At 51.5% G+C, this 22,386-nt stretch overlaps 1 protein-coding gene across 1 annotated transcript in view; it reads right to left on the bottom strand.

The window, feature by feature from the left end:
* Window positions 1–22,386, bottom strand: part of CCDC198 (coiled-coil domain containing 198) — a 98,478-nt gene that overhangs the window by 73,209 nt on the left and 2,883 nt on the right. The window contains exon 2 of the mRNA XM_069638079.1: window positions 21,782–21,864. Coding sequence (XP_069494180.1) covers window positions 21,782–21,864 — 83 coding nt within the window. The remainder of the gene's footprint in view (window positions 1–21,781; window positions 21,865–22,386) is intronic.

A 22,386-nucleotide genomic window follows, 5' to 3' on the forward strand; every position in this document is an offset into this window, starting at 1 on the left:
CCGAGAGGGGGCAGTTCAGCTATGCACCTATCGGCGTCTGAAGCAAATGGGAAGATCATCGACTTGCCTACATTAACCTTAAAGCCTGAGAAACGACCAAACTGGTCGATTATCTGAAGGGCCGCCGGGACTGAGCGCGTGGGTTCCCTCAGGTGTAGCAGGATGTCGTCTGCGTACAGGCCGAGTTTAAAGGTGCGGTCTCCCACCACTATGCCCCGCACCATAGGGGAACCCCTGAGGTACTCTGCAAGGATCTCCATGGTCATGGCAAAGAGAAGGGGGGAGAGGGGGCAACCCTGCCTCGTCCCTCTCAGGAGGCCAAAAGTACGTGACAGGCGACCATTGACTGTGACTCTGGCAGATGGTGACACATATAGGGCTTTGATGGTCTGTCTGATCCCTATTCCAAACCCCAACTTTTCTAGGACCCCATGTAGGAACTCCCAGTCGACCCGATCAAACGCCTTCTCGGCATCGATGGACACTAAGACTGGGTTCTCATCCATCGGGGCTGCGATCTGCATGAGGTGTAGAGTTTTACGCAGGGTATCAGCTCCCTGCCTCCCCTGTATAAACCCCACCTGATCCGAGTGGATTAGGTTCGGCATATGGCCGTCCAGCCTCGTTGCTATAATCCTCGTGAATAGCTTTGCGTCCACTTTGAGGAGGGAGATAGGCCTATAAGAGCGGCAGTCCGCTGGGTCCTTCCCTTCCTTCGGAATCACTGTGATCAGTGCTTTACCGAATGACGGGGGTGCCTTCCCTGTCTTCACTATGTTTGAGAATAGGCCCGCTAGGAAGCCCGCCAGTAGGCCCGAGAAGGTCTTGTAGAAGCCTGTGGTAAATCCATCTTCCCCCGGGGCCCTTCCCACCTTCAGGCCCGAAATGGCTTTCAGCACCTCCTCCTCTGTTATGGGGGCATCGAGTGCTGCGGACTCCAGCGTTCCCAGGTTCGGGAGAGAGACCCTCTCGAGGTATACCTCCCGCGCCTCCCTCTCCACTTCTCCCTCTCTCCCATATAGGGTCTCATAGAAACTAACAAATTTCTCTGCTATGCCTTCCGGGTCTGTACTCTCCTCCTCCGCATCGTTCCCAATTCATTGGACCCACCTGTCCGCTCTCTGGCCTCGAAGTTTGGCCGCCAGCATGGCGTCGGCCTTATCCCCTTTTTCGTAGTACCACTGGCGCAGGTGTTGGAGGCCGGCTACTATTTTGCCCAATTCTAGGTTCCTGAGTTCCTGTCTCTTCTCTCTCGCCAAATCTAGGTCTCTCACTTTCTCTCCTTCCCCCTTCCCCTCGGATCTTTCTAGGGAGAGTATGTCAGACCTTAACCTGTGAGCTAGGAGGGTCCTTACCCTTTTTTTTGAGGCTCCTTCATTTATCAGCCTACACCTCCAGGTTGTCTTCGCCGCCTCCCATACAGTTTCCTGAGCCACTTCGCTCGTGTCATTTAGCTCAAAAAATTCTCTAATTGCTGATGACATTTCTTCTCTAAAGACGATGTCCCTCAATAGGAAATCGTTGCACTTCCACAGGGATTCCCTGGCCCTTAAACCAGAGATGCTTAGGTCTGACCAGACCATATCGTGGTCTGACCAACTGATGGGACTAATATCACACGTGTCTATTCTACTCATGAATTGGTGACCCGTGAAGAGATAATCTATTCTTGTCCTAGTTCCGTGGGCTGCTGAATTAAATGTGTACCCCTTTGCCCTCGGGTGGCGTTCCCTCCAAATGTCCACCAGACCCTTTTCCCACATCAGGTCCCTGAGGCCCCATCCCTGACCTCCCCCCGCACTGCCAGGTCGAGTAACCCCCCCCCCGCTATGGTCTAAATCCCGGTCAGCCCACATGTTGAGGTCTCCACCCAATAACAGGAGACCTTCCGCCCTGGACATCACCTCTCCCATAAGCTCTTGGATGAATTCCTTCTGACCTACGTTGGGGCAGTATATGGATACTAGGGAGACCCTGGAGTTGTGGAGATTACCGGACACTACCAGAACCCTCCCATCCTCCCTCTCCCAGTGCGAAATCCTAGTCAGTTTTTGGTGCCTGTGGAGCAAGATCCCGACCCCGGCTTTCTTGGTGGAGCTGGATGCCCAGAACATCTGGCTCACGTGCGACCTGGGGATGGCCCTCTCCTCACCCCTCACCCATCTGGTCTCCTGCACGAAGAGGACATCTACCCCTGAGTTCTTCTTTTCTCGCCCCAGAAGGGAGCGCTTAGTTGGGGAGTTAAGTCCTTTGACGTTGAGTGAACCAAGTCTGATCGTCTCGACCCGGCCCTTTCTTTCACTGTCTGCCATTACCCCTATGGATGGAGTACATTAGTTTCCTGATTCGGCGGGGGCTTGCCTGTCCCCCATTAACACTGAATCCGAGGAGAGCCCGAGAATTCCTTCCCCCCCCAACCCGTCCTCCTCCCTCACCCCTCCCCCCCTGTTTGTGATGCCTGCCAACAGGCAAGCCGCCAGGGCAAAAGCATGATTGTGCACCGCAGTTCTCCTAGTCGAAAATCATGTCCCCGGCCGGGGTTGCGTCGCTGGAGTCTTGCTGCGTCCCAGCCACTCGTTCTCGTTCTGTCAGTCACCTCCCGCTTCCGGCGGAGGGGTGTTAGGTTTTAAAAATGTTCTCCTGCCTTTTGTTTTCTTCTTTGTCGACTAGGGGCCAACCGGTCCCCTATCAGTTTCTGTTCTAGGCTGTGTTCCTGCTCCTTCTCGCTCCTCCCGAGTGTCTCCCTTAAGCACCTGTAGGACTTGTGTAACCTCCTTACCACTAATCACTCTGTAGTCCACCCCCGCTCGTTCGAAGGATAGGGCGAATAGGAAGGACCATCTGTATCCCATGCCCTGGCTTGTTAGCCACTGTGTGAGTGGGCGGCATTCTCTCCTGCGTGTGAACGTAAGAGCCGATAGATCTTGGTATATCTTAATGCTGTCACCTTCAAAGAAAAAACTCCCCAGCCTTTTTGCCTTCTCCAAAACTTCCATTTTCTCCCTGTAGCGGAGAAACCTCACCACGATGGACCTTGGGCCACCTCCGGCGCCTCCTCCACCTCGGTTCGTCCTTTCTAGCTGGACCTCTTTGCCCCCCTCCACTGCGAAGAGTTCATTAATCAGGCCCTGAAGTTTTCTCCCCACGTCCACAGGTGTCTCCCCTCTTTCCTGGGACACCCCCATAATGCGCAGGTTGTTTCGACGTTCCCTGTTCTCTAAATCGTCCATCTTGAGAATCATGTCATCCTCTCTCATTCCCAGGTCTGTTAACCTGGCCTCATACTTCATATCTAGGAGGTCCGCCTGGAGATGATTGTTTTCCATTCCCTCCATTTTGTCTTCCAGGGTTTCCACTCTCCCCTTGAGGTCTACAATGGAGGCTTCTTTATCCGTGCGGATCGCCTTAATCTCTTGGAGGGTGTCTTTGAGGTCGTCCTTAGTGAGTGGGGTTGGGGGTGGATCCCCTAAGGAAGGCATAGTGGCTCCGGGGGCCTCGGACTGGGGTTGGGGCCGACAGCGAAACTGCTGCAGGGAGCTGATCGCTCTGGGGAGTGGGGTCTGCTCCAGGATCAAGGCCAGGCCAGGCACCCGGGAGGTGGTGTCTCTGTGCCGGTTCCCCCTGTATAGACCTAAAAGCTCAGGTCGGGGCTTTAGGTGGTATTATCTCCGGGACACCAAGGGAATTCTGTGTTCAGGTCTGGGGCTTTCTGTTTAGGGGCCCTGGTGTGGTGCCAAAGCCTGGGCGTCCGATATTAAACTTCTCCCCTGCCGCCTTCACTTCCGCGCTCCCTCGCCTCGCCGTCTCTCCGCCGGGCCCCACCGTCCGTGCGCCATGTGAAGCTGAGCGGTTGGGTTGAGGGCAGGAGGGGGGGGGCTCAAGCCACCATGACGACAACAACTCGCTTTCCCCCCTCCGGCTCCTCACCTTATCTCGGCGTCGGGTCGGGCCCCTCCGTGAAGCTGGGGTCAGCTGGGGCGGGTCCCCTCACATGCGCGGCCCTCCGGGGCCTGCTTTCTCTGGGTCCTCTGTGGTCCGGGCACCTGGGCGCTCATGCGGGGGACGGACGAGGAGCGCCTGAAACGGCGTGAAGCAGGCCCATCTTCTCTGGCCAAGGGGGCCGTAGTGGGTCCTGGACGGCCTCGACTTTTCTCCCCACGTCGCGGGGTCCTACGTGCTTGATGTTGGCACATGGTGTCTCCCTCCAGACAACGGTAGTGGGGGTGCCTTCCCCAACGCCTGGCTACCACGCTATTTTGGTAGACGCAGGGGGTGGTGATTCCTGCCCCGCTGGTGGCTCCTGTGGGCCTCCGGAACGCCCGCCCGGAAAGGGCACGAAAGTGTCTCCCCAGCCTTGAGCGCCAGTCACGTTAGGCGGGCTGTGTCTCTCCCCCTCACGGTGGCTCTCTCCAGAGTTGCGCCGGGGGAGGCTGGCTTCTTGGGCTGCTGGGCGGGTGGGGCTTGGTCGGAGGACTGGGGTCTCCTCCGGGGGCCGCTTAGAAATCCCGGCCGGGGATCCTAAAAGCGCACTAGGCCCTGCGGTGCAGACAGAGCGCGAGCTCACAGGTCCTTCATGCTCCGCATCCCCTGGCGGTCTCTCATTCTGTGCATTTTAAAGCACCTCCCTTGTTCACAAACTGAATGCACTTTAAAATAGGCAGACAGCAAAGACCAGGCTAATCAGCCAACACTAGGACCGGTTGTTGAACAGACGAAAACCTGCCAACCAGAGGGATTAGGGCAGGTGCTTTAGGTGGTCACAGTGCCCTCAAAATGAGGACAAGTGAAAAGCTGTAAGCGTGACAGGCCATCCGCGCATGCACCGGTCCAGAGACTGGGAAAGGGCATAAACTGCGGGAAGAAAGAGGTGTTGTCTACAAAAGGGCACATGCGCAAGCAGCACCACAATGGCTGCGAAGGTCAGGAAGAGACCCAGGTGCCCAATCAAAGTGGTACACGTGTGTAGCAGCCTCTTGCAGGGGGTATAGGAGCACTGAGGTACCCTGTCTCCTCCTGGAAGTCAAAGGTTTGAATTCTTGAACTTCAGGTGATTTTCCTTGGTCCGGGGAGGTCGTTCCACAGTGTGCCATCATTCTCCTCCCTAGTCTTTTTCCTTCCCGAAGGATGTGGATAGGACTTTTATAAGAATTTTCTTCCTGCAAACCTGGCATACGGGGCTGGGTGGAGTGCAGCAAGTAGGGTGTTTTGTGAGTTGATGCGCTCCCTGGGAGTTGGTCCCTGGGTGATTTGGGTGAGATGGATAAGTGTTTTTTGGGGGAGTCACAAGTAGAGACTGTTGAAGTAGTCTCATCAGGAACAGGCTGGTTCCACAGCACTGGTGACTTCATGATATGCAATGTACCTAGGGAAGAAGTCTGCATTTCAGATTCTATATATAGTAGCAGGATTCTTTCATTAGGTGCTGGGTTTCTTTGTTGAATGAAAGAGAGCAGTCAAAGTGGATCTTCGGGTCCTTAGCATGTATGGTTGGGGAGCCCATGGTCTGAGGCAAGATGAACACGCAGTGTGATCTGCAATAGTAGTGTAAAAGAAATCCATTCCCGAGGCACTGAGGCAAAGGTTATTGCCATTCGCCCCGTCTTGAGTACTGGAGAGTTGAGCAGAGATACTTTGAGTAGTTGTTGTTTTCACTAAGCTTTAAAATGAGCTGGGTAGAATCTGCATCCAGTTAAAAAGAGTAGGCAATAGGTTTTATGGCAGTGTAGAAAAGTAATGATGTCAGCACATATCCTTGTAGACAATCCAGGTGACGAGGGAGGCCGGGGAGACACAAATGACTTGGTCTAACCACAGAAAATATGTCCTGCAAAAATGAGTTGATCCAGTTGAGGTGTAGCCTTTGATGTCTGTGGAGACCACCTTCACAAGAAGAGTTTGGTGGTTCATGGTGTCAAAGGCAGCAGGTAAGTCAAAGGGTATGCCAACGGTAGGGGTGTAACTATCAATTTTCTTCAAGAAAAGAGAAAAATCTAGTCCTCTGAGGTCTCAGATTTCAGGTGGACAATAATGCAGAAGTTTATTCCATTTGCTTTGCTCCTGTGGTTGCATAGTCATCATTCTTCCCTGAGACTTTCCCAACGAACCAGGGCTTCATAACCGATGACAGTTGGTCATGATACTGGGGTCAGCTATAGTTTTCTTGGGAAGAAGCTTATGGTGGATTTCTTGAGTAATGTCCAGGATCCTGTCGGGTTGGAAGGAAATGTTGATGAAGGTTGGTTGTGTTGGGGCAGGAGGGGAGCTGTTGACTTTGGTGGTAGACGCGGGACCAGGAGGGAGTTGTTGAGATGACCCGTTCATCCTGGCGACTGGTTCTTACAGCTCAGCGGGGCAATGGTTCTGAATACAGAGAAGTCATTTGACTTAGAATCAGGGTGGCGGAGTTGGTGGTGCGTTGTGTATTCTGGACACTCTGTTGGATGTCGCCTCATGCCTTGGACTATTGAATTCCAGGTGGGATGACCAGCAAACCTGGTGCATGGCTTCCAAGAAATGCGCCGGTCACCTATGTGAACACAGTGACCAAGACACACCTATGTCAAACAGAACTTGCATGATCCTTTTTTACTAGGACCCTCAATCTCTAATGTAAATTTAATAAAGGGGAGTAATTTATAACAATCTGGTGGAAAATAAAAATCTCATTACAATTTCAAAAGAAATATAATTGAGATGTTTACACTCATAGCATTTTGATATAGTTTCACGATGTTGATTGATCGGGGAGAACTGGCTTTGGGGAATACACAGAGGGAAAGCAATATTTATTGATTATTAATGTGATACAGTTTTATACAAAAGTAAAACACTTTACACATATCAACATAACAAAAAAGAGAAAAAAAAAGAAACATCAGCCATAATCAATAGAATTATACTGAGTCATAAACAAAACCAAGCATTTCCCAATGCATGTAATAAAATAGAAAGCTAATAACAATACAGCAGCAGCAAATAACAGAAAATATCAAAAGTAAAACTCATACAGACTTCTTACATTAGTAAGTGTATGTACAGATTATTATAACCTATTTTAATGCCATTGAAATATGTCGCATATGACTTTCTCAGCTGCCTTCTAGAGGAAACGCCTGGTTACAGGGCCAGCCCTAGAGCAGCAATTCATACGGATAGAGGCTTCCCGCCATACCTGGAAGAGTGCTATATGTAGTTTAGGATTCAATGAGTTAACGCATTAGTACCAAAATTCTACCTGCTCCAGATATTCCAAGTTGTGGGCAAACTTCCCATTGATTTTAGCACGGCTTCTGCTCATCGCTCGACATTGGGTTAAAACATGTCAAGCAGTTTCAGACTCAGTGCGCAGTGCACGTATTCTGCAATACCTTTCTGACTCCACTAGGCCCATTTTGGGGCCTCTGGAAACCAGAGTTGGCAGTTGGTTGATACGCAGAAGCAAAACAAAACGCCTAAGCAGGTCAGAAAGGCAGAGATGTAAATAGGGCTGAGGCTTTTTATAGGTAAACAACACATGAGAGATGAATTTATAACTTTTCAAGCTTGCTAGGTGTGTGAAATTATTCTGCCAACCCCAGAGATGTAAGCGTTTCTGCATACTACGGAACAGGAGCTCATTCTCCTGTCCCCACTCCGGAGACCAGCTGATTTCTTCAAACAGGGTGTTCATTTGCATTTCTAATTTGTGTTGTTGACCCGCCCGTGCATCCTCTTTAATAGCCATGAGAAGCTTGTTGGTGGGCTTATTAATGATTCTAATATAGAATTCCACTCTCTTTTTTAGAACAATAGCTTTAAGGGAGGTAATTCCCAACTCGAGCCTGATCATAGCCATTGGGAATGCCCTGAGGAAGGCCAAGAATTTTCCTCCAGAACTTACCCTCCACCAGCTGTAACCACCCCAAATTCATGTTGATCAAAGGGTCTAGGCCGTATGTTACCATAGGTGCCAAACATTGTATATACAATTGGCAAGCAGCCCAGATAGAAAAACCACTCTGATCACGTGTGAATTTGTGAACTAACGCTGTGAGTTCTGCAGCCTTGGTTTTGCGCGCCTGGATGCAGGTGATGTAGTTTCCCCTGTTATCAAAATCAACACCTAAATATTTGTACGAGTGGGTATAGTTGATTTCAATAATATCCACCAGCATGCGAGGCCTCGCCACCCTGCCTGCTGTATATAATAGCAGGTTCGTTTTGCTATGGTTGATGACTAGTTCATTGGCCTCGGCATATCGCCAAAGTTGTTCCGCAGATCCCACTAAATGTGTGGTCTAGAATCACAAGATTGTCGGCGTATGCCAATATCGTGCAGTGGCATGAGCCGACTTTTGGAGGGCAGTTGTTGATTCCCCGGAGACATTCAGGGACATCAGAAACAAATATGTTGTACAGAGTGGGGGCCGTTACACAGCCCTGCTTAACCCCTTTCAGCTGTGGGATAGGGTTGGTCATGGACCCACAATTATCAAGTCTAAGTTGTACCGATGTGTTAGTGTGTAGAAGCTCTAGAAAGTATAAGAGAGACTCGGGGCAAGCCGAGCTTCTTAATTTTCTCCACAAAAGGGATCTATTAACAGAGTCAAAAGCGGCCCTGAAATGTACATACTAGGCGTACAACGGAGGGCTAGAATGTGTGAGCGCCTTACTTCTGAGAGAGTTCTTTTTTTAAAAAAACGTTTCTTTATTGGCAAGAAGTAGCAGCCGGTACAGTGCAAATTAATACAGTGACACACATTTCATATTGAAGCATGAATGATGAAGTATAAGTACTACAGAAGGTCAGATAGAGTCCCACCAGAGGTTAATTACAATAGAGGCGTGCATCATGTAGCGAGATCAGCCCCCTGATCAGGAGAAGCAGGGGATGATCAGAGCTCCAAGTCCACCTTACTGTTCAAGTAACTACAAAACTCTGTCCATATGTATTTAGGGCGAGCATTACTAGGCAGCATGTTAACATAGTCTTCTTCACAGGATTGTGTCCAGGTGAGGGTCTTCAGCCACATTTCCAGGGAGGGGGGGGGATCTGCACTTCCATCATTGCAGAATGCATTTCTTGGCCACAATCGCCGCCACATTCAAAAACTTAGCTACCCGTTTCGCTTCAGTCCCCTCCCAGAGCCCAAACAGAAGAGACAGGGGTTCAGGATCTACGCAGAACCCTACTATTTCAGAGAGGGTTTCAAGCACCGCATTCCAGAATGGGGCCAATGCCCCACAGGACCAGAACATGTGTGCATGGTCCGCTTCGTTAGATCTACATCTTTGACAGGTGTGGGATTGATCCCGGGCAAATTTTCCAATCGCATAAGGGGTGTAGTACAGGCGATTGAGTAGCTTGTATTGGATACATCTAACTCTAGAATTAAGAGAAACCTTGCGAGTATGCATGCACATTTTCGACCACATATCATCTGTGATGTCTAATCCCAGATCCCGACTCCAGGCATCATGAACAGTGTGGGGGGGTTCAACAGCACGCGCCATCAACATTTTATACAAGGAGGATACAATACCCCTACCACTAGCGGAATTGGCTATATAGCAGATCTCGGGGGACTCAGGGGGTTCGTTTGGGTACGAAGGCCACATGTCCTGGGCTGCCGCCCTAATGCGGAAGTATTGCAGCAGCTCAAGTGGGGATCTGGAGTGCCCCGGCCTCCACGTATCTGGGGTGATGAATTTCCCATCAGGGAACAGGTCGGAGAAGGATCTGTATCCCAGGTCCGACCAGTGGCGTATGAGGAGCTTATCCTGTGTGGGGGTGAGGCCAGGGAAAGACCAGAGGGGAAGCCATTTGTAGTACGGGGGGGAGCCCAAACCAGGCGTCAGAATCTGCCGCCACGCCTTAATAGTGGAGGCCACTGGGTCAGCAGGGGCCCGCGTTCGATATGAGTGAAACAGGATCAGGGACATGACATTCACCTCCTCGGTCGCTAGGATTTCAAGTTTAACATGCGGGGGGGGGGTTCCTGGTGGTGGTACCAATATGTAGCATGCTGGGCCTGGGCGGCTATCCAGTACTGGGTGAGGTCAGGAGCACTGAAGCCACCCCTCTCGTAAGGTAGGGTCATATGCTGCCACTTCCTGCGCACAGCCCCTGAATGCCAAAGGAAACGGGCACACTCCGAGTGCAGGTCTGCAAAGTATTGTTTCCCGGGCCAAAGAGGAACGTTAGCGAATGCGTACAGAAGTTTAGGAACGATGATCATTTTTATTAGGGACAGTCTCCCTGATAGTGAGAGGGGGAGGTTTCGCCATCTTTCCATCCTATTATGAGCGTATTGTGCGGCAGCCCCATAGTTATCAGACAATAAAGAGGATTTTGAGAGGAACACCTGGACCCCTAAGTATTTGATGCCCTCGGGAGCCCATTTGAGAGGGAATTTTGCATGCAGGCTGGGAGGTTGCAGGAGTAAGGGGAAAGATTTCTGATTTAGAGTAATTTATGGTGAAGCCCGAGAATGTGCCAATTTTGATAATTTCACGCATGATCGGGTCGAGGTGGACTGAGGGGTCTCTGATATATAAAAGCACATCATCAGCGTATAGTGATATAATTTCGGGAGTATCCCGTAGGCGAATCCCTTTGCGCACGTGGTTGTTTCATACACTATCAGCCATGGGCTCGATGGCCATAGCAAATAACAAGGGAGAGAAAGGGCACCCCTGTCGTGTCCTCCTGTGGAGGGAGAAGGGAGCCGATAGGCGAGAGTTAACCAGGACTCTGGCCACAGGATTAGTGTATAGCAGTTTAATGCAGGACATCATGTATGGGCCAATCCCCATCTTTTCCAGCACCGCCCACAGATATTGCCACGAGACCATGTTGAACGCTTTTTGGGTGTCTAACGTCACGGCCACCGCGTTGGCTTGGGGGTCAATTCTAGAGATGACGTTAAATAGCCGCCGAATGTTTAAGGCAGTGGAACGGGCAGGAACAAATCCGCTCTGGTCTGGGTGAATCAGATATTTCTGATGGGGATGAACCTGTGCTATGATTTTGGCGAAGATCTTGGTATCGGTATTGATAAGGGATAGAGGTCTATAAGAGCCGCACTCATCCGGAGGCTTGCCCGGCTTAGGAAGCACGGTGATGACAGCCTCACGCAGGGACCAGGGGAGGGTGGTAAGGCGCAGCGACTCCTCCCAAACCTCGTGAAGGCGCGGAGCGAGGAGAGCAACATGTTCCTGATAGAACTCGGCGGTCAGGCCATCTGGAACGGGGGCTTTCCCCTTAGGGAGGGCCGAAATGACAGCAGAGATCTCGTCAAGGGTGAAGGGAGCATCTAGTTGTTCGTTGGCGGCCAGGGATACAAGGGACATTGGGATGCGGTCTAGGAGGTCGTCCAACTCTTGCGGGCTGTGCTCCGGTTGCTGGGCATAAAGGGTTGCATAGAAATCTGCAAAGGTCTCAAGAATGGGCCGGTCGGATCAGTGTCGCACTCCGTCGTTGTCAATGATACTATCAATTTGAGCCCTACCTCCCTCGGCCCGGGCGAGGCGGGCAAGAGTACGGCCTGGTCTCTCTCCTTCACCATACTTTCGGGCCGCAATTAGGCAGGCAAGGTATCTTATCTCGCTGTGGGCGAAGGACTCAAACGTGTCTAGTTCAGTTCTAATTTGTGCCAGTATGGGCGGAGAGGGGGTGGCCGCATATTCGCGCTCTAGCTCCCCAAGCCTGGACTCAGAACGGCGCAGAGAGTTTCTAATATCTTTCAGGACCCCAGCCTCCCTGGAGATGCACATGCCCCTGATGAAAACCTTAAAGGCCTCCCATCTCACCCCGTCCGTTGTGTCATGGCGTTTGTTGCTATCACAAAATGAGGTGATATATGCAAGGATGTCAGCCTTGAAGAATATATTGTGTAGTGCGTCAGACTTAAACCTCCAGTTAGAATGCAGAGGGAGGGCCGGGTGCAGGGCGATGTCCAGCGTGATCGGGGAGTGATCGGAGAGTGTGCGAGGGAGAATCTGTGAGGTGAGTGTTTTGCCCATGAGCCCCGCAGAGAGAAGGAAAAGATCAATCCTGGAATGACTGTCGTGGACGGAGGAGTAAAATGTAAACTCTTTCGACATTGGGTGGAGTACCCTCCAGGCATCCACCAGACCGGCAGTGAGCATGTGTGCATGGAGGCGGCGAGCGGCCCTGGACAATGTTCTAGGTGCAACACCGGATCTGTCCAGGTCGGAGTCCAGGATGAGATTCATGTCCCCCCCCATATGATGGGAACCCCGACATAGCCAAGGAGGATGTCAAGGATGTGGTCGAAAAAATCGGGTGCATCCATGCATGGGGCGTATGTGTTGACCAGAAGGCATTCCGCATTGGCGAGGAAACAGTGTAGGATCACATATCTACCCTGGGCATCTATATGGCTGGTGCGAAGGGAGAACTCCAAGGACTTGTGAATCAAGGTGAGGACACCTCTGGATTGTGAGGAGAACACAGTGTAATATTTGTTGTGGCCCCATGACGGGGCAAGAGAGGACGATAATTGTGCGAGGGCATGAGTTTCCTGTAAGAAAAGTATCTTGACCCCGTGCCTTTGGACATAGGCCGTGACCCTGCGTGCCTTTGTGTAGTTGCTGAGCCCTCTGATATTCCAAGACATTAGCCTAATGGCCATTCCGTAGCAATTATGGGGGGATCCGAGTAATGTGTGTCATACATTGTCCAACAAGTGCCGGCCACTTGTACGGTGACCAGATGTGTCATACCCAAAGCTACCACTGTTTCACCATTTTTGTTATTATAACATCCCCCAACAAACCCCCCCCCCCTCACTGCCACCCCCAACATAGCAGTGCCCAAGAACCCACCCAAAGTCTCATGGCTTTTGTGCCAAGCCCAACGGGGCTGGACCAACCCCCAAACCAAACAGGGGAACAGCCAACGAACTAAACAAGCCAAACTCGGCGTTGCAACTGCAGCGGGGGTAGCTGCTGCCGTGAGCCCGATTAAGATAGTTGAACGGTGGGGTACACCAAATAGCGTACAGCGGTGGTTAAGTTAAGTTTCAAGAGGAGACAACATAGTAGGGTACAGTGAGTAGGGGCTGTAGGAATAGAGGGTCCAAGTATAGGTGCCATATACCGTGGACCATACAGCTGTGACCCATGTTGCATTTCATGAAATTTCACAATGAGTTACGACAATAGGATAATTCACGAAGGGGAAGATACATGAGATTACAAGTAAATTGCAAATAACAGGCGCGGTAATAGTACCACCATGATTCAGGCCGGCTCAATCCTCATCAACGGGGTCACCCTCAGGGCCCGGGACAGGAATATGGGACTGAATAAATTTCACCGCCTCCTCAGGGACAGTGAAAAAGTACAGTTTATTACGGTGGGTGAGCTTCAGCCTAGCAGGGAATAACATGGCATATTCCACCTTCCTCTCTCTGAGCATTTTATTCACCCCATTGAATTGCCTGCGCTCCATTTGAACATTGACAGAGAAGTCCGGAAAAATGCGAATGATCTGGGACTCAAGTCTCAGTTCCCCTCTTTCACGGGCCAGCCATAGAATGTGGTCTCTATCTCTGTAGCTGAGAACCTTGGCTATAATTGGTCTGTGGAAGTCGCCTGGTTTGGGGCGAGGGGCCAATGAGCCATGGGCACGCTCGATAGTAAAGAAGGGGGAAAGTTGAGGATCCCCTAGGAGGTCTCTCAGAAGGGCCTCGACTGCAGGTTCCATTTTGCCCTTGAGGACTGTCTCAGGAGCCCCTACGATGCGGATATTATTCCTGCGGGACCTGGACTCCAAATCATCGCACTTCGCCTTGGCCTGCTTCATATCTCGCACCAAATCATAGACCGTATTCTGGAGCATGTGTACCTCGTCCTCAGTGGCCCCAATCCTGGTCTCGGCCTCACCCAGCCTAGTGCCATGCTGATCCAATTCGGTGCATAGGGAGGCTACATTGGCATTTATGTCATCTAATTTTTCGTGAAATGACGCAAAGTTTTTGGCCATAGTCTCCATGAGTGAGTAAGGTCCGGCTGAGGGAGAGCATGAGGAAGCATCCGAGTCGTCTTGAAGAAGGGCAGCCCCAGCTTGGTCTTGCTTGGCTAGGGCTTTGGCAAACTTGTCCATTGCTCCAGCCTTGTTGGCCCCTCGTGCTTTGCCGGACATCTTCGGGGCACCTTGATAAGAACAGAGAACGTATTCGTAGGATGGCAGCAATGGGGCCCAGGGGGTTTAGGGAGGGATTAGGCCCGTAATCAGCGACGGGTCGGCAATTGCCTAGGAGGCAGAAGCAAGGAGCACCCCCGACTGACGTGTTCCGGGGCAATAAGCCCACTCAAGGGGCAAGCAAGGTGTCCGGGTGGCAGTATGGTCCGGGGGGGGGACAGTATCCTGCGGTACCCGCCTCTGAGCCAAGAGGGCCCAGGCAGAGGAGGCCGGTAGTGGAGGGCAGCGTAGTCAGGGGCGCAGGGTGCACCCGGGGCGTGGCGAGTAGGTGCACAGACTAGGGAGAGGAGAGTGGTGGACGCCCAGGGTGGCACCAGCAACAAGAGAGTGGTCGCAGGGGAGCCTGGTATGCTTGGGGGTCGATTTCCTTCCCAAAGTGGAACAGGCGCAGCCCAGGGATGAGGCAGAGCAGGTGGGCACAATGCACAGCGACCAGTTCCCTCACCCTCCTCACCTTGGGACCCTGCAGGTCGAAGAGTGGGTGTCCATCCGGGTAGAAGCAGGCCTCAAACCCGCAGCAGTGGGTCCAGGCGGACTCGCACCCCTAAACCTCCGCTGGAGCCCGTAACAGGGAGGCCACAGCACAGCCCTCCACCCCAGGCGTCACAGGGGGCCAGCGAAGCCGGCGGCGGAGCCGCAAAACAGAAGTGGTCAGATGGCATCTGTGCGGGGGCGCTCCAGCAGCCCCCGCCGTATCCCGGAGTGTCTTCACCCGCCGGGGGCCGGTGCCGTCCCCGCCGCCCACGGGCAGGCGCGGTCGACAAGAACGCCACACCGTCAGACCATGGGCTCCGGCGCACCCCCACGGGGAGAGTGGGCACGGATGACAGCACCGCCGCAACGGGGAGGCCTCGGCACTGCCACCCGTCGTGGCCGTCACAGGGGACCAGTGATGTAGGTGGCGGAGCCGCGAAGCAGGAGTGCTCAGGTGGTGTCAGTGCGGGGGCCGCTCCGGCAGCCCCCGCCGTATCCCGGAGTATTTTCGCCCGCCGGGGGCCGGCGCCGTCAATGCCGCCAAAAGGCAGGAGCGGTCGGCGAGAGAGCCGCACCGGCAGGCCACGGGCTCCGGCGCACCCCTGCAGGGAGAGCGGGGTGCGGATGTCAGCACCGCTCAGGAGCAGCAGTCCATGCAGTCCAGGGAGGGAGGGCGGAGAGGGGGTAATGCCTGTGCCCCAGACGGCCGCGCTCCAAACCGCAGGAAAGCGAACCCTCGCGGGGCGATGGGGGGGATAGGCTGCAAACAGAGTCACGCGGCCCAGAGGCCTCCACCAGCAACAAAGTGGCTCCGAAGGTCCGTTTTCGCCCAAAAACAGGGCAGGATGTAGCAGAGGCGATGGGCAGCAGAATGCCTGGGGTCCCAGCTCCTGTATATCCCAAGAACCGCTGATTGTGGCGGATGTGTAGCTCATGGGCCACGGAGCTTGAAAGCTAAGCGGCCATTTGCTGGCTGCTCAACAGCGCCCCTCCTGAGAGAGTTCATGATAAACAGATTGTGGGATGTGGAATAACCAGTTCTGAAACCGCTTTGAAAGCGGTCCAGAATTCCCATACCCTCGGCCCACTTCTGTAATTCGTTTAGGAGGAGAGCAGCGAACAACTTGCCAGTACAGTCCAGCATGGACAGTAACCGATAGTTCCCAGGTTCGGTTCTGTTCCCTTTTTTAAACACTGGTATAAGAATAGCAGCCTGACAAGACGCTTTGATACGCCCCTCTGCCAGGATTTTCTCGAATGGAATTTTCAGGAGGTCAGCCCAGAATAAGGGGTTATTTCTCATCACAACATTGGATAAGCCGTTAGGACCTGGAGCTCTCCATTTCTAAGTTGGAGCTCCTCTATAGAGACCACAAAGGGAGGATTAATAGGTTTAATGTTGCTAGTGCTGCTAGCCTTTTTGCATTCCTTACCATTACGATTTTCCAAATAGGTAGACCACTCCACAATACCTACAGGGTTAATCGTATGTGACTTTTTACTCCCCTTAGCCCCCCCCAACACAGACCATATGTTGCTTGTGTTTCTACTGCAAAGTGTTTTAACAGTGTGCTGCCATCTTTCCAACTTCCTGTTCTTATTATGTATTTTTAACCAGGTACGGTAACCGTTTTTCAATTTCCTAATGTTGTTGGAAATAACCACATGAGAGGATACCCCAGATTTAATCATATGAATGTCTTTCCCGAGCTTCCGTTTTCTATCTCTGATGGCGCGATCAAAAGTGGCAACCTTCGATGATTTCCCCACCATCATCTGCGCTCTACAGGAAGCATGCATCCCAGAAGAAACACACATCCATCTCTGAATTTGCTCAAGTGTCATCAGATTAAATCTATAAACCTGATTCAGGTCCCAATCACCAGTAGCCTTAAATGCTTTTAACACATTCTTCTCTGACCATGAGATACGATTAAGAGTATGGCTGGCTGACACATCTCCCAGATTAATGCTCCCCACCTGGGGGGAGGAGATCCCCAGTTTCATAACAAGGGGATCATGGTCGCTCCATTCTGTTTCCCGAACCCCAATGTCTTCAACAATGGCAGCAACCTCAGCACTGGCAAAAATGTAATCGATGGTACTCCCCCCTCGCTCATTTCTCCAGGTAATCTTGCCTCGTCTATCACTCTTGGTATGGCCATTGATAATCTCAAGGTCCCAACACTTAAAAAATCCAGACCAACAGTCCCCTTCCACATCTGGGGGCATGTGGTTCCAGAGGCTGTAGATACCTAAGAGTGGATTGTTGCCCGTACCATTCCCGCCACTGATATGGCAATTCAGGTCACCAGCCACAATCACAAAATAATTCTCGTTGTCAAGTCTCCATCTGCTCAGTAGCTCATGCAATGATTCCTGGATGAGCTCTCTGTGCTTGGCCCCCGGCGGGTTATATATGTTAACTAATAAAAAAAAATTCCTGGATTGTTTTTATCATGAGGGTCACTTGAACAGCACAAATGTGGTTGCCATATTCAGCGGTGATCTTCTTACTAGGAATCTTATTAGTGATCCCAATAGTGAGCCCCCCAAAAGGCCGCCCCCGCACACCTTTTTGGGCAGGATTACGGTGTCAAATAAAGCCATCCATGGCAATAGGAGACTGTAACCAAGTTTCTTGAAGAAAAAAAAAAAGGAATGATTATTGATGAGAAAGGGAGCCCCTGGACGTCAAGAAATGCTGGTGACCATGAGTGTTCCAGCTAAGAGGGGAACAATCTCACGGCTGTTGCAGTACCATGGGACGAGAGTCAGCTAACCATTTCAGGTTACTCCGGATGTCCCTCATGTGCACCTTCTTTGTGGGTGGCTGGGCAGGCCTGCCACCCTTGGTTTTAGAAGCTGGGTAATTCTCACTAGGTAGGGAGGGGTCTTCCTTCTCCTTGTTCGCATCGACCTCTAACCCAGCCTGCATGAGACTTTTCTTATGCGCCCGAATCAGTTGTGCAGATGCCAGAACCTTACAGTGGAGGACTGAGACATTTGGATTACATACCCTCAATGGTTCCACAAACGAAAATTCCTCTGAGCATATAACACGCAGTTGGGGGTATGAGATGGAGTTTAGTCAGGACCTCCGATCTCGACAGCCACTTGTCCCTCTTCTGATTCAAGTTTTTGATTATGCACATTTTGCATGCTTTGGGGTCTTTGATGTCTGCGACCATTGTCTGTTCCTGATGATCCTCCGCCCTTAGCTTGTCTTTCCTACAGGGTGTTGAGAACTTAGTTGAATCACCAATTGTGCATACCGAGAGGTCTGAATCATAACCTTCTGTGTCTGAATTTACTGAGTCACTGTTTTTGTCCGGTAGGACCCAGCTAGTCAATGTCCCAGCCCCTTTGCCCAAACGTTTCTTGGTTTTGCGGCCCCTTTTCTTTGCTTTTTTAGATTTAACTAATGGGGCATTGGTGGCAGGTAGAGGGAAGCAATTTCCACCACTGCCTTTTTTGAGGCCGCCCGCTTTGTCATAAGTTGCTGCTTTTTTGTCAAAGGTGGAACAGGGCTGCCGGCAGCAGGTTCAGTAGAATTTCCATTTTCCAGAGGTGCCACAGGCCCTTAGGCCCCTTTCGGAGACACAGGTTTTCTAGGCTCATGATCCAATCCAACCTTTGGGTTGGGCAGCCCCAGTTATATGATAGAGTTTGTGTGAATCCTCCCGCATAACTTTAGCAGGATCTTTAGTGCAAATTGCATTGATGCCATAGACAACTGCAATTCAGTTATGGCTGTATTATTAAAGCGTTTGGCCGCCCCACTGCCTTCACCATCGGCGTGCTCCAGATCTTCCGTATCAATGTACAGGTCAGGGGAAGCCGATAGACGTCCCATGGTTGGTACCACAGATGGGTGTTGGATGTATAGAGTGATTTCCCGACAAGTTTGACGTGGAGTTGGCAGTCTCTTTTGGACTTGTCTCAATAGCTGCTTGAGAATCATTGTGTGCAGCATTCAGGACCTGCGCCTCAACCACCATAGTGCTTTTCTTCATTGGGGTGGTAGGTCTGTTCGTTACAGCCACAGACTTTTGGATAGGGAGACAGAGATAAAGCAGCGAGTTGTTATCGATATCATTGTAGTTCGTAATGTCCAATGTCTTGCTGCTATTATGTGTAAGGAAAGGTGCCCCTCCTTCTGTTGCACCATTGTCCACCATAGGGGTCACTTTAGGAATGGCTTTAGAAAACATAGCAGGGATAGTCCCCTTATCCAAGCCACCACCCTCCGCAGTGCTAGAGTTCTTCTTAGAGGGCAGTTTTGTCACTTTCTCAGTATTTCCTCTGCGTAGATTGTATCCAGATGTCACGGCTTTGGTTTTAGCCATTTTATTTTTGCACGCGTAAACTCAGATACCCTAACAAGTGCAGAGCTAGGGTTACAGAGATTCAAATGCTTAGCTCACCCTAATGAAGGAAAGGGCGGAATGTACCATAAATCACAGTAAGCAGAGGAGAGGGTTGGAGGATTGGTAGAAAAGAAATGCCGGCCTCCACACGAAACGTATTACGCTCCGGGGAACGTGAAACGTGCTGCTGCGATCAAAGAGGAAACACAGCCCCCCGCAGTCTCCCGGCCACAGGTACACAGATTACATTGGGCCTCATTCCGACCCAGGCGGTAAATTACCGCCTGGGTCGTACCTTTACCACCATGGCGTAAACTACGTTTACGCCATGGTGGTTGGCGGACTTACCGCCCCATTCCGAGGTTGGCGGGGCGGTAAGTCCCCAATCCCCATTTACCCTTCCCCATTCCCATTTTTGCCCCATAGGGCATAATGGGAGTGGGGAAGGCGTTAATTACGCCACCGTAAATTACGGTGGCGTAATTAACAACAAGGTCCCTTAGCGCCATGGATTTTAACGGCTGCTAAAAGCAGGTGTTAAATCCTCCATGGCGCTAAGGGACCTCGGAATCAGGCGGTAAGGGTCGGCGCTGTTTACGCTGCCGTAAACCCCTTACCGCCTGGGTCGGAATGAGGCCCATTGTCTTTTCTTACCGCTCCGTGCAGAAAATGAGCAATTAGGTGTTGAACTTACTGTTTTTTCCTGGTACCCGGCGGCCGTCCGCGCCACAGAGCCGAACAGCACCAGCCCTTCTGCCACCAGGGCTTATGTCACGAGGGTGACAGTGCCGTAGATTTAAAGGTGCCGGCGATGTCACGTGACGCGGTCACGTGGTCCTCAGCAGCTCCGCCCCCCTCAGTGCAGCAAGAGCCAGGTGCTCGCAATGCTGCTTGGAGGGGGGAGCTGGCTGTCAATAGAAAAGCAACTGCGAGGTAAAATAGCACATTCCTGCTGCTCCGTTTGTAGATTCACCAGTGTTATGTTCTCAGCCAAAGCAATATTGGTTTGGGAGTGGAAGACCACACGCACTGCCAGTCCACACTGCGCGTAACAATGAAACAAGGTGTCGTGGCGTTGCCAGGATACATAAACCACTGAAAACTGTCCCGGTGACGAGAGTAAGCAGAATGAGTCGGATGGGCATGGAATACATAAGAACTGGCCTGTCATATCATAATCCTCTAGTGGTGACATCATCACTGGCCTATTATATCATAACCCCCTGGTTGTGACATCATCACTGGCCTATTATATCATAATCCCCTGATTGTGACATCATCACTGGCCTATTATATCATAATCCCCTGGTTGTGACATCATCACTGGCCTATTATATCATAATCCTGTGGTGCTGACATTTACTCTTGGATATAATGTAATTGATATTATACAGAAACCTCACATTATAATCATACATTGGTCTATAAATATTGCGGCCGCCCATGCCAGCGAAACATTATAAATATGGGCAGGAAGTACCGCAGTGAAAGGGAAGACCTAGCAGTTTACTTCAAGGTAGCATCTGTTTGTAAGGCTAACCTGAAAATAGTGCATTATGTTCACTGTGTACCAGAAGAAAGGGTTAATAGCGCACTTCCTCTACTATTTACCAGGATGCCATTGGAGCAGCCAAGTCTTTGGGACTAGGCACTTGCTTACTTTGTTGGGCAGAGTTATTAAACACAGAGCCAGTCAATAACGCAGAAGGAAGGACCTGGCCCTTCCTTGACACATCAGTTTCAGCCGCAAGGAGGGTAATGGGCAGGACTGTGAGCAATCCCATTGGCTCTACCAAGACTCCAATGCTTGTGGTGATCTCCCCAGCAGACCCTAAAGAGGTGCACACACACCGCATCATTCTAAGACCAGAGCCTGTCAATAACACACAAGGAAGGACCTGGCCCTTCCTTGACAGATCAGTTTCAGCCGCAAGGAGGGTAATGGGCAGGACTGTGAGCAATCCCATTGGCTCTGCCAAGACCCCAATGCTTGCAGTGATCTCCCTAGCAGACCCTCAAGAGGTTCACACACACCGCATCATTCTAAGCCCAGAGCCAGTCAATAACACACAAGGAAGGACCTGGCCCTTCCTTGACACATCAGTTTCAGCCGCAGGGAGGGCAATGGGCAGGACTGTGAGCAATCCCATTGGCTCTGCCAAGACCCCAATGCTTGCAGTGATCTCCCTAGCAGGCCCTCAAGAGGTGCACACACACCGCATCATTCTAAGACCAGAGCCAGTCAATAACACACAAGGAAGGACCTGGCCCTTCCTTGACACATCAGTTTCAGCCGCAGGGAGGGCAATGGGCAGGACTGTGAGCAATCCCATTGGCTCTGCCAAGACCCCAATGCTTGCGGTGATCTCCCTAGCAGGCCCTCAAGAGGTGCACACACACTGCATCATTCTAAGCCCAGAGCCAGTCAATAACGCAGAAGGAAGGACCTGAGCCTTCCTTGACACATCAGTTTCAGCCGCAAGGAGGGTAATGGCCAGGACTGGGAGCAATCCCATTGGCTCTGCCAAGACCCCAATGCTTGCGGTGATCTCCCTAGCAGGCCCTCAAGAGGTGCACACACACCGCACCATTCTAAGCCCACGAGCGTTCTGCGGCGTTGACAGCATATACATACACACACGTGTTGCAAGGCACCGCGTGCTGCGCGTGACTGGTAAATTGGTATGTTACCGTGAAATCCTTATGAAGGCTGTTAAATTCCTCTTACTTGAAGTCTTCGTGGCGGGTGCTTCTTGATAATGCTCTGTTCTTCGTTTCCCGCCATGCTCTTGAATGGGATGGGCCCGGGCACTAAGGAGGACAACAACAACAACAACCCAACAAGGCAGCGTTAGTGCACCCCTGGACTTAATCATTATCCGACAAATCGTTTTTATCTTTAAAAATCTGCGAGGCTCACTTTCTGGGTCTGCCGCAGACGGGAAAAGGCAGCGGTAAAAGCGGCGGTACCCCCAAGTTTCCCCATCCATGGGTTTGGTTCATGCGGCAGGAAGAGTCGAAGAGCTGCCACCTCTGGGTGCCAAATCGCCTGGTCTGCCAGCGTGAACCAAAGGCCTTCCATGGCACTCGCCTGACTTTTACACATGCTCAGAACTGGGAGCTTTTATGGGATTCTTGTGTGAATGACCCCCCTCCCCAAACCCCTCCCCAGTCATTAATTTCAGGAGGACGTGTGCACTTATCCACGAACTATGTGGTGGAAAAGTTGAAAATTGCACCGAGTGGGGGGGCCTTTTGCACAGAAGCGTAAATGGACGTGGTCCCCTCCAACGTAGACAGCACGTCTTTCTTTCAGATTCGATGCTAAACACG

Source organism: Ambystoma mexicanum, chromosome 14 (genome assembly GCF_040938575.1).
Source record: "Ambystoma mexicanum isolate Mex_15411 chromosome 14, UKY_AmexF1_1, whole genome shotgun sequence".
Classification (NCBI taxonomy): domain Eukaryota; kingdom Metazoa; phylum Chordata; class Amphibia; order Caudata; family Ambystomatidae; genus Ambystoma; species Ambystoma mexicanum.